Here is a 12,790-nt window from a genome sequence, read left to right on the forward strand (position 1 = left end):
CGGCAGGTGCGGTTCGCTCCCTCCGATCGCTTAGGGACAGAGTTTCACCAGTATAATGGCTTGATGAGCCGGGGCTGTATCCCGCGTTAGTAATACCCTAGAGCTGACCCACTGAAATTAATGGACGTGGCTGACTTAGGTCCATTAATTTCAGTGGGTCTGTTCGGAAGCTGAAGGCAACCCATGTGCTTTCATTATATGCGTGGCAGCAGGCATAAATCCACCAGGCGCAACTACATTCATTCATTTTTAATGCAGCTAACGGATGCGCCTTCGCTGGAGTGCGTTGCTGAGCACTAAGCCCCACTGAGTTCAAAAGTACTTGCTTGCTAATAAGCATGTTGAAGATTACAATATAACCGCGTGATCATATGCATTTATTCATCTACACAATAGGGTGTCATATGCTAATTAATTAAAGAGCATAAGTTTATGCTGCAGTAACTCCCACATTGAGGGTGCCGTGAATTCTGTTTTGTTGTATTTATGTAGATTTTCCTTTTTTAAGAAAATGCTTTTATGTCTTACCTGTGCATTTCAAGTTCTGTGTGTTTTTAACTTATAAACTGCCCAGAGAACTTCATGTTATGGGGTGGTGTACATATACAATACAATAAATAAATACCACTGTAAGTTGCTCCAAGGTATTTTATGTAGTAAGCGACCAATTTTTATTTTTACTTTTATTATATATACTCCACCCATCTGCCTGGGTTTCCCCAGCCACTTTGGATGGCTTACGGCATATCTAAAAATGTAATAAAAGCATATAATGATTAAATTTAAGTTTGCAGACTAAATTTCCCTTTTGTCTCTAGGCAGAAGATCTGGCACACCATAACGCTCGCAGACGTGACAGCTTGTGACACCAGAAACCCATGTTTGCATTTAAGGCATCAAAATGTTACATGGTACTTCACTTCAAAAAGTGTAGTGATTGAAATCACTCGCTGACAGTTCCCTCTTGATTATATTAAGAACAATCTATATCATAGAAACATTTTTTTAAAACCCTGCCATATATAGAATCCAACCATTGGTCCATTTAGCTCAGTGTTGTCAACACTGAATGGTTGTAGCTCTCTGGGGTTTTCACACATTCCCAACCCTACCTGGAGATGCCAAGCATTGGACCTGGGATTTTATGCATGGAAAGCAGATGCTGTACCACTGAGCTGTAACTCTTCCCTAGATATATTCACCACATTTTCTGCAAGAAGGAATTCAATGGAGGTTATATCAATGCACCTCAAAACTGTATCTTGGGAGATTTTATGGACGCCAGAAATTGGATACTAACCGTGCAACATGTGTACTCCGAAGAAAATCTTTGTGTCTGATGGGACTTATTCCCAGTAAGTGTGTCACCCCCATACCCACTAGGTGTGCTTTGTGAGCTGCTAGTGGTGGTTGGAAAATCTTGCTAGTCACTCTTGAGTACTAGATTAGACTGATCTTGGTCTGCTTGTGCCTCCAGATGTTGGACTTCAGCTCCCATTAGCTCCACCCAGAACAGGCAGTGGACAAGGATAATGAGAGTTGAAGTCCAGAAAAATCTGGAGGCCAACACATTGGCTACCTCTGCAGTAAAGCAGTTACTCTATTCTTAGAGAATTGCCCTTAAGAACACAAACGGTACCTCCGCAGATGTAGAGGCCTTCAGTTTTTAGCCATTTATTTATTGCACTTTCCCCTGATTTACCGTGCTCGCGGACAATGATCCACATTAGTGGACAGCACCATAATAAAAGGCAACCAGAAGGCCTCTTAAAAGCGGGCAGCGCCGTAATAAAAACATCAGAAGACCTCTAAATCAAGAACAGGACTTTGCTCGTTCACCCAGTGAAGAGAGTTTAGGAGTTTCTGAATCATTGCATTGCTTTGTAGAAAGTGTAGATGTTCTGTAATGGTTTAGAGAAGAAACAAGGGCTGTAAAGTTAGTATTTTATTGACAACAAATTCAGGATGCATGAAACATTGTTATGTGTTTGGGGGTTTAATCTGGATGAAACCCAATGTCTCCTTGCAAACCTGCGATCCTATATCTGTGAGGGTAGAATGTATAACAAGACAATAAAATAGTAATCATAATAATCATAGAGAGCTTGAATAGCATAAAATAAATTCCACAGTGGAATACAAGATTGGCAGAAATACGAAACATACCAAATTTCAAGAATGTTGCCAGGTAAACTCATATTTAGTGGGAATGTGCCAACCCTGAGATTGTTTGGTCATATAAATCACAAACGGCCCCCAAGGAGGGAACAATTAATTCTTTATCTGTTGGTTGCCACTCATCTAGCAATCTATAGGGTGGAAGGTTAAGACTTGTTACTCTAGGGATCTATGGTTTAAAAAAGTCATGTTCATTGCTATTTTTAAAAAGCTGGCTCCTAAGAAACGTGCCACTAGGGGTGATGCAGACCCCTCTGGTTTAGAACAATAAATCTTAGGTTGCATCCAGTTTTACAACTTCCTGCTCCTCACACATCTTGAATCTATCTATTGAGAACAAGGGACAAGCATGGCTTCTTTCTTTCTCCAACCAGATAGTTAGGAGTATAGAACTCTTTCCTTTCAAGAATGAACTTCCTTGAATGATCAGAAGCTTGCTTATTTTACACCAAGGCTCAGTGTAAATACCTTTCAACTAAAGGTATGTACCAGGCAAGGATTCCACTTAACTCAACTTAATTTCTGCTGCTGCTGCAAATAAATGCTGTGTGCAGACAGATTTGCTGGAGTTCTTTTGAAAGCAAGCTGTCCTCCCTGTAATCACACTTAAGGTGGAAAAGATACAGTGCATGTGTTCTTTTACTCTTATTACCAGGGGGCTTGAGAACATATAATCTAACATCTCCTGAAACTATTTCCAGGCTAGTCTTTGAGGGGACTAACATTTTTAGCAATGAGCAGGTGGCAATTTTTTTGTAAAAATGTCTCAAACCAGCTATGATTGCTAGTTCTCAGTGTGCCGTTCTCTAGAATCAGTTTTAACAAGGCTGTGATCTTCTGTTTTGTAGTAAGTGTTAATAATATTAACATTTCCTCGGCACACGTGATTGTTGGGAGTGATTCTGAATTTCTAATGCCCATATTAAAGTAAAGGCTAGAGGGGAACTTGGAACACTTACTCTGCTCAAAGCACTGGTCTGGAGCATACAGTCAAGTTCTTTAGATGTTCATTTGTTACAACATGTATATTCTGCCTTTCCTCCAAGGAAGTCAAGGCGATTTAGATTGTTCTCCCCTCCCAGTTTTATCTTCACAACAACACAGTAAGTTAGGTCACCTGCGAGCTTCATGGCTGTGTAGAGATTTGAACCCTGATCTCCCAAGTCATAGTCTGGCACTCTAACCAACTACTCCAGATTAGCTCTCCCTAATTACTCAGTGTGGCTAAGAGACTACTACTTTTTATTTTCTCCTCTTATTCAACGCACAAATAGGAAGAAAAGGCAAACAAAATCTAACACACCTATCTAGTCTTCCAAGTCTTTACATTAGGGCTGGGCAATTTTTGGTCCTCCAGCTGTTACTGCACTACATTTCCCATCATCTCTGACCATTGGCCGATGGGACTTGGAGTCCAAAATCATCTGGAATGTCACCCTTCTTTAACACAATATCTTCAATTAATTACAAGTAATAATTAAGACATCTTGGAATACAAGTTCTGTAGGTCTATTCCAGTACTGTATAAAATCAATAAGTCTTTCCCTTCCCAAAATGCTTATAAGCAGATAAGTTTATCCAATGAAATGGTGCTCCAGAGTATTGGGCCCCAACTTCCAAAGATAGTAGTTGCTCTGTTTTCATTGCTTTCACCAATAAACACCAAGCAATTGTCAACACACATAAACACAATCAACATCACAATATGTCCTTTGTTGCCCAAGGGACAACATACCTGAGGGGGTCCCTCCTCAATATGGTTAAGGGTATAACTGGATTTTGTACCATAGAATATCCCTGGTATTATGGGCAAATGATCCCCTGATGATTCCACAACATGGACAGAGTTGCAAACATTGCAGGCAGTACGACCTATCTAAAAAGCTTGCACATTAAGAGGTTCATCCATGGACAGGAAGCTGAGCCAAGTCTTGATATCATATCAGGCTAACACAGCAAACGGAGGGGCTGTCTTCACTGTGCATTACTACTTGCTCTCTTGAAGCTTGTGCTATAGCAGAGATGTGGATCCTCCAGGCAGTGGAAGCTGATCTGTTAGAGCAAATTGGGCACAGCCTCACCAACCTCAGCCTGCCATCAGCCAGTCCCAATCTGCCTGCCTTCTTACAGCCTTTTGAAGGGGTAGCACTGGCTGTCAGCCTCCTCCTGCTGCTGCTGATCCACCTCAGTGTTACCTTTGTAGAACTCAACTGGGAGAAATTAGTTGGCTGCATCAGTCTCTGGCTCCACCTGCAATTGGCCTCCTTGCTTTCCACCCCAGTTGGCACCATCCACCACTAACTCCAAGGAGTGGATTTATACACAGAAAAGAAACACTATACTGTAAATAAGTCAGAAATTAGATTGTGATAACAAAAGGAAAAAAATCCTATGGAAAATCATGTGGAAAAAAATTTCTGCTCTCTGGTGCCATCTGGTGTTGCATGTTTATAACACATTCAAATCATTATTTTTTGATTTATGTAGCTGTGTCCCATGTGTTGTTGGACTACAACTCCTGACTATTGGCTACGCTAGCTGGCTGGCTGGGGCTGATGGGAGTTGAAGTCCAGCAACATCTGGAAGCTCACCAATTCCTTGCCTCTGCAGTGAAGAGTTCTCAGACAACCGTGTAGAACTCGCCAAACTCCAGAGTAAAAAATTCTCGCTTCATTTTTGGTCTTCATGCAAGTAAACCATTTCTCCTAAGCGTGACACGTTGACAGTATTGGGCCCTGAGCATAGAGCGCTGTGCCTTCTGTTGACATGCTTAATTTTTTGACACATTTTTTAATGTATGTGTAGGGGGAGCAATCTATTGAAATAACCATTTTCTTCATATGTAAAAAGCTTCCATCTCCTTTCATAATGCTTCAGGCTACCAAGCTTCATTAGCTACAAAGCCAGGGACCTATTTTTCTAACTAATGATATTTTCTCAATTTGATTTCTTTTCCCTCTTCTAAATAATAGTAATGAAATGGCGGGCAAAAGTCAAAGATAAATTGAGAGTAGCCAGATACTATGTGGGCAGAGGAAATGTAGGCTAAGCTATGCTAGCCTTCCTCAAGGGCTATGCAATGCCAACTGGCCCTGCAAGAAGGGTTGGAGAGGAAGAGGCAGGAAATGACATCACCAATGCTCCTGGAAGAAGAAGAGTTTGGATTTGATATCCCGCCTTTCACTCCCTTTAAGGAGTCTCAAAGCGGCTAACATTCTCCTTTCCCTTCCTCCCCCACAACAAACACTCTGTGAGGTGAGTGGGGCTGAGAGACTTCAAAGAAGTGTGACTGGCCCAAGGTCACCCAGCAGCTGCATGTGGAGGAGCAGAGACACGAACCCGGTTCCCCAGATTACGAGACTACCGCTCTTAACCACTACACCACACTGACCACACTGGAAGAGTCAAGAACAGGACAGGCAGTGGTCAGCAGGGCAGTGAAGGCGAGGTGGCATTGCACATCTGGCTTCAGAATGACAGGCACTGCTCAGGGTGGTGGGAGCAGAGTCAGAGCCAATCCAACGCTCCTGGTGCTGGCGCTGTGCTTACCTTGAGTTGAGCTCTTCATGACTCAGAAGTCAGGTGCGAAACTCTACCCTGCCATCACTGACCCACTGGCCACTACCGCACCAGAGGATGGCAATCTGATGAAGACAGCAAATGTTGATGCCCCTTAAAAATGGAGTGAACAGTGAGTGGGTTGTTCCATGGTAGACCCACCTATCAGAGAGTTGGAGAAGACCACTTTGCCCAACCTTAATGCAGTCAATTCACGGCTTGGGAATCCCCAGCAGATGGTCTGTGCAGCCTCTGCTTAAGACCTCCAATCAGAGGAGAGCCAACCAACTCTAGACAATTGGGTCCATAGAACTGCTCTTACCATCAATAACTTTTTCCTGATGTTCAACCAAAATCTACCCTCGTGTATCTTTAGCCCGTTACATGTACACCTGCCCTCTGGGGCAGCAGAGAAGAAGTATTTGCCTTCTTCTGTGCAATGCCCCTTCAAGGATTTTAAAAGTGCTATGATCTTGCCTCCATGCTCCCAGTCTTCTTCTCTTCTGATCCCATCTCCCTCCAGGTAATTAGTTTCATTGTCAGATCACTCCTGTCACCAAGGTATTTCTGCCACTGGTCAGCCAAAATATACCCTCCTGTAACATAAGCTCATTAGGTTCTAGCCTTTGTCCTTTGATCTGCGACAGTCCAGGTATGAAAGAGACTGCTAGCATGTCTCTTTCATTGTGTGCTCTGGAGTAAAGATACCCCATTCCTTTCCTCTTTGGGCTTGTTTTTTGTATCGACTGCCATCTTCATTGCTCTCCTTTGAATCCATTCCAGCTTGCCCACATCTTTCTCTAAGTATGGTGCCTTGAGCTGAACGTAGGAGGTCCAGCATGGAATAAAGGGGAACTAATACTTCATATGGGACGTGGGTGGCTATGTGGATTAAACCACAGAAGGTCGGCAGAAGGTCGGCAGTTCGAATCCCCATGACGGGGTGAGCTCCCGTTGCTCAGTCCCTGCTCCTGCCAACCCAGCAGTTCAAAAGCACGTCAAAGTGCAAGTAGATAAATAGGTACCGCTCCGGCGGGAAGGTAAAAGGCGTTTACGTGTGCTGCTCTGGTTCGCCATGTGGTCATGCTGGCCACATTACCCGGAAGCTGTACGCCAGCTCCCTTGGCCAATAAAGCGAGACGAGCGCCGCAACCCCAGAGTCGGTCACAAATGGACCTAATGGTCAGGGGTCCCTTTACCCTTTACCTTTAATACTTCATATGACTTGAGAACTCTGGCTTTATTAGGCTAAAATCACATTCATTTTTATTTTTTTTGCTGACTTATGTTCACCTTGCTGACTTATGTTCACCTTGTGATCTGCTGTGACCCTTTTCACATTCACTGTTTCCAAGTTAGGTGTCACTCGCTTGATGTTGTTGCATAAATGCAGAACTTTTGCATTTGTTTCTGCTGAATTTTCATTTTCATAGTTCCAGGCCATCCCTTCACATTCTGTCAAGCTCACTCTGAATTTTATTCTGTTTTCTGAGGTGTTGGCTACCGTTCCCTGTTTAGTGCCATCTATGGTAGTATATGGGACGTGCGTGGCACTGTGGGTTAAACCACAGAGCCTAGGACGTGCAGATTAGAAGGTCAGCGGTTTGAATCCCTGCGACAGGGTGAGCTCACATTGCTCGGTCCCTGCTCCTGCCAACCTAGCAGTTCAAAAGCACATCAAAGTGCAAGTAGATAAATAGGTATCACTCCGGCAGCAAGGTAAACGGCGTTTCCGTGCACTGCTCTGGCTCTCCAGAAGCAGCTTAGTCATGCTGGCCACATGACCCGGAAGCTGTATGCCAGCTCCCTCGGCCAATAAAGCGAGATGAGCGCCACAACCCTAGAGTCGGTCACGACTGGACCTAATGGTCAGGGGTCCCTTTACCTTTACCTTTTATGGTAGTATAGATGCACTCTTGAATGTCTGGGTAGGAATTTCTTCAGCATCGCTGAACAATGTGATCCCATCCCATAACAGAGGCCTATAAAAATCACCGCCACAGGAGGCTACTCTACTAAGGTGAATGGCGACATTGGCCCACCAACCTCACTTTGGCTCCAATCAGCCCCCACCTGCCTGTCTTCTTTCTTACAACCAGTTAGGGAGAGGCTCTGCTGTAGATCTTCCTGACTTCTGCCTTAACTGTCCCAATGGGTGCAAGTCACCCCGACCACTGTCATGGCAGACTGCCACAGTCCATAAGATTCTGCTCAGTCCTTATAATGTCTTCAACTCTTCCAGTCAAGGGACTGGCTAGTTTCCTTTGCTCCTCCCTCTTTCTCTGCCACCTCCATCTTCGCCTCTAACAGGCTTTGCAGCTCAGACCTTAATCCCCTGCGGGAGAAGACCAGGCTCTCTCTTCTGGGCTACAGCTGTGCTTCACGAAATATTACCCTTGCTGTTATGAATCTTACATGGTGCCTCAAGGCAGCCATACAGCAGCCATCAAGGTAAAGCCCTTGGGGAACAGGTTACCTCTATTGAGCTGGGGGGCGGGAAGCAGAGTCAGCTGCTGCAGAGAGGTTTGGGATGTCAAGCAGGGATTCACCCACACCACCTGCTCCTTATCAGCTTGAAGACTGCAGAATCTAAAGATAACTGTAGAATACCTCTATAATTCCAAAGATAGATCTAGCATAGAATTCTCTAGCATGGGCCAGGAGAAGGTCCATGGGCATAGTCGGGGGAGGCAAGGGGGCAACTGCTCACCCTCCCCCCCAATCAAGTAAATAAATAAAAATACTTAACTAAATATCACTTGGATTGTATTGTGGTGCATTCTAGCGAATGCAAGTGGCAACCTGACTGAGTGATAGATTTCTCAGGGGTTTGTAGTATGAGAAAAAACTACAGGAAGACAGAAGTCCTATTTTATCTATGTATGTATCTTTATATGTATATTTTGTATAATAAATAATAATAATAGTAATAGTAATAGTAATAGTAATAGTAATAATATATTATTTATACACTGCCCATCTGGCTGGGTGGCTTCCAACAAAATAATAAAAATACACCAGAACATCAAACATTAAAATATATCAAGGTGGTATACAATTTATAGGAATAAAATCAGCAAAAAGTATCCGTAAAAAAACATTATTTAAAATAAACTTCATTAAATACCAATTGGTTAAAAAGGAGAACATTCATATCTCAAAGGCCTGTCTAAACATTATAGCTTTCAAAAGACATATGAGAGAAGGGAGGGGTGGTTCTGGAAACTCTTGTTACTAGCCTACATTATTGAAATTTGGTATGCAGAATGTGGCTTGTGAATCTGATACGTAGACGTTACCCTATGGGAATCACGCACAGAGAGATTTGGAGAGAAAAATAATAAAGTTGCCTATCATTGGAAGTACTTAACTTGGATAGAAAAGCTTCTCTCAAATCTTACTAATCTATAGAAGAAACAAAGGCAAGTCTGAGAGAGTGAGGAGGAGGAAGCTGTGTACAGGATGCAACCTAAGGCTTGTCAATCTAAAGTTCAAAGGAGAGAGAGGTCAGTAGAGAGGCAAAAGGCACAGGGATAGTCTAGGAATCTGAATCCCCATGTAACCCCCTTTTGGCCAGCTGAGTTGCACCTGAACTTCCAACAGATATGAAGCTGTGCTTTTCCATACAGAAGCCCAAGTCATTTCTTTGCTGCAGAAACGTTGTTTCTCAGGCGAATCCAATACCATTTCCAGTGCTCTGTCGGGTTGCAAAGCACCTTCAACAATCACCTGCGACTGCACCCACCAATATTATTTGGGCCGGCTAACATACGTACCCAATTCTCTAATGATGTTTCTCCTTTGAGGTGGCACCATTCAACTTTGCTCAGCAGGAAACCAACGTAAGGTCACCATGTGTACCAATCTATTTCATTTCTTCTTCTTCTTTCCTGGTTTGATTTCCAGACGATTGTTCTTCATATACTGCTGTGCCTCCTCATTTTCTACACAGTGTATTACATGACTGGAAGCATTTGCTGTGGAGCATTCAGGTGAGGCTGCTTTCTGTGAACCATAGATGTTACTCTCAACCTCCCCTGTTAGCATCTCCCACAAGCGTTCAGTCTTCCTGCTGCTGCTCCTAATAAGTGTTTGCGAATGTTCTTTTCCCCTCCACACCTGACACAATGCCTAATTACAGTGTAGCCATTTATTTTAATTTCCCTTTAGCTTTGTGCTGTTACAAAACACATCTGACAGCATGTTCCTGGGAGTCTTAAGGCTTATGGTCAATGTTAGTCACACTCAGCGTAGATCTATGGACATCCTTTATTTATTTCATTCATATCCCAACTTTTTCTCCAAGGAGCAGAAGGGCTTTCCCCCTTCCTCATTTAATTCCCACAGCAACACTCTGAAAATTAAGCAATTATTAATATTAACTAATGGACATATTAATAATATTAATGTCTATATTAATGGATATGATTAACTTAGGTCCATTAATTTCAACGGATGTACTCCAGGAATAAACACAGAGAGACATAAAGTTTTGATTCTTGTCAATTGTCTTTTAATTGGTTGTTTAAAATTATTGTTTTTTCTATGTTTTTAGTAATTGTATTTATCTGTTAAAATAAATATATAAAATAAATTAATAAGAATTGTAAACATCTTTCAATTTTAGTGTCTGTTTCTCATTTTCACACATTAAGTACAGTTTGCCACACTTCTGCTTCAGTCTGTGATTTTTTTTAAGTCCTCAAAGAAGTTTGTCAGCATTTTAGTAATAATAATAATAATACCTTTATTGCCAATGTACAACCTGTGTACAATGAAATTAATCGAGCCTCCCCCCCCCCAAACACTCAATCTCATTGCACTCTGTGTGCTTGTCACATAACACACCGACCCCGAAAGTTAGTTGCACTATATTATTTTCTGTTCAGCCCACGGATAGTAACTGTTTTTTAGCCTGTTGGTACGACTGATTATGGGACGCGGGGGGCGCTGTGGGTTAAACCACAGAGCCTAGTGTTATGTACTGAAGTTCTCACCCTGGGCCAGCAGGGGGATACTGTAGATATTTATGCAAATGAAGGATCGAAAGTGACGTTCAGTGATTGGATAGTTTGTATGCAAATGAAGGATCGAAAGTGATGTTCAGTGATTGGATAGTTTTAGAAAGTTGTTACAGTAACAAGGTACTGGAGCTCTATATAAGCAGGCTGACTGAGCCCTTCAGCTCAGTTCAGTTCTGGCCTCAGAATAAAGAAGAGCTGTTTGAAGAATCGCTGTGTCGTCTGATATGTTCGCCCACAACTTAACACCTAGGACTTGCCAATCGGAAGGTCGGTGGTTCGAATCCCTGTGACGGGGTGAGCTCCCATTGCTCGGTCCCAGCTCCTGCCAACCTAGCAGTTTGAAAGCACATCAAAGTGCAAGTAGATAAATAGGTACCGCTCCGGCGGGAAGGTAAACGGCGTTTCTGTGTGCTGCTCTGGTTCGCCAGAAGCGGCTTAGTCATGCTGGCCACATGACCCGGAAGCTGTACGCCAGCTCGCTCGGCCAATAAAGCGAGATGAGCGCCGCAAACCCAGAGTCGGTTACAACTGGACCTAATGGTCAGGGATCCCTTTACCTTTACCTTACGACTGATTATACTTCTATATCTCCTGCTTGAGGATAGATTAAAGAGGTGCTGGCCGGGATGTGAATCATCTCTGATAATTTTTCTTGCTCTCCTAAGGCAACGATCCCTTGAGATGTCATCTAGCGAGCTCAGGGGACAGCCCATGATATCATGTGCTGTGTTCACCACCCTCTGCAAAGACTCATTCCTCCTGATATACACATTCTAGTATGCATTTTTGCCTAATACACTTTTTCTTTTGGAAAGCTTTCTTCTTGAAGGTAGCTGGCCACTGGGCTAACAAAGGTTTCCCACTCTGATTTAAACCAATGAGGCTTTCTTCCAAGTGTAGCTACATTTAAGACCAAAGTGATTACCCATCCATCAATGATAGACAGGTTTATGAGTGCCTAGCTTGACTCCCATTGTTGGTTAACCTCCCAGCCTGGCAAGAAGAGCAATGATCTGTAATCACTTACACAAAATGTCTGGGGAAGAACAGTACTTAAGCCTTCAGGGGTATTGGGTGGCTTTGCCAAGTTGTCCAATCTGACAAAGTTGTTGGGTGAAACCGTAGATCTCTTTGGGCAAAGTGGACAAAGTAATCAATCACAGTTACATGAAGCAAGCAGAACCCACAGCAAAACATTGCAGTTTCAAGTTCCTTTTCAGGGTTCTAGCTGGGTGCATGAACAAAATTACCTTTCTGCAATACCTACAACAGCTTATCACCAGGGCTGGGTGGAAGCTGGGGAAAGAGTTTGACTAAGGCAGTGGTGGCTAAACTTGGCCCTCCAGATGTTTAGAGACTACAACTCCCATCATCCCTAGCTAACAGAACCAGTGGTCAGGGATGATGGGAACTGTAGTCCCAAATAATCTGGAGGGCTGAGTTTGGCCACCACTGGCCTGAGGCAACTAGTGGAGGGCCAAACTACACAGTAAGTTATATGCACAATTATATATCATGTATCTGGGCTTGTTGTTTGTTAAATAGCAGCTCTCTCTCTCTCTGATCAGGATCATACAGGATTGGAGAGGGCTGAATCTTTTCTTCCCCACCATGCTCTCATATAAACTTGTACCCCCTAAAACTGCCATTGTCACTAATAGTTTGCTGCAGAGGTTTTTTTATTTTATTTACTATAACTTTTTAATGGGTTTATAAACAAGGATCATAGGAATAATAAATGATACAAATAAATAGACCAAGTCTTCTCATGCCATGTGTATACCACAAAAGGAGCATAATAAATCTTTAGTGATATCTGCAGCATATGGTTCATTATTAGCAGTCAGCGTATAAGTTCTTGGTTTGTGAATTGGTTTAAACAAAAATAAAGGGGAGCAGGACAGAACAGAGTTAACAGATAAAGTTCAACATTGCATAGCCAAATGCTTAATCAGGAGCCTTTGTGGTTGTGCGTCGATTAAGTATGAGTCATATTCATTTCTCCCCTACTGTTACTAATGAAACGGTAT

General features: G+C 42.9%; 1 protein-coding gene across 1 annotated transcript in view; it reads left to right on the forward strand.

Annotated features, from left to right (window-relative positions):
• LOC310710915 (putative transmembrane protein 244) overlaps positions 1-12,790 on the forward strand; it is a 56,049-nt gene that overhangs the window by 36,345 nt on the left and 6,914 nt on the right. The window contains exon 2 of the mRNA XM_083512260.1: positions 9,643-9,728. Coding sequence (XP_083368386.1) covers positions 9,697-9,728 — 32 coding nt within the window. The 5' untranslated portion in view covers positions 9,643-9,696. The remainder of the gene's footprint in view (positions 1-9,642; positions 9,729-12,790) is intronic.

This window comes from Podarcis liolepis (assembly GCF_965112155.1).
Source record: "Podarcis liolepis genome assembly, chromosome: 7".
NCBI lineage: Eukaryota > Metazoa > Chordata > Lepidosauria > Squamata > Lacertidae > Podarcis > Podarcis liolepis.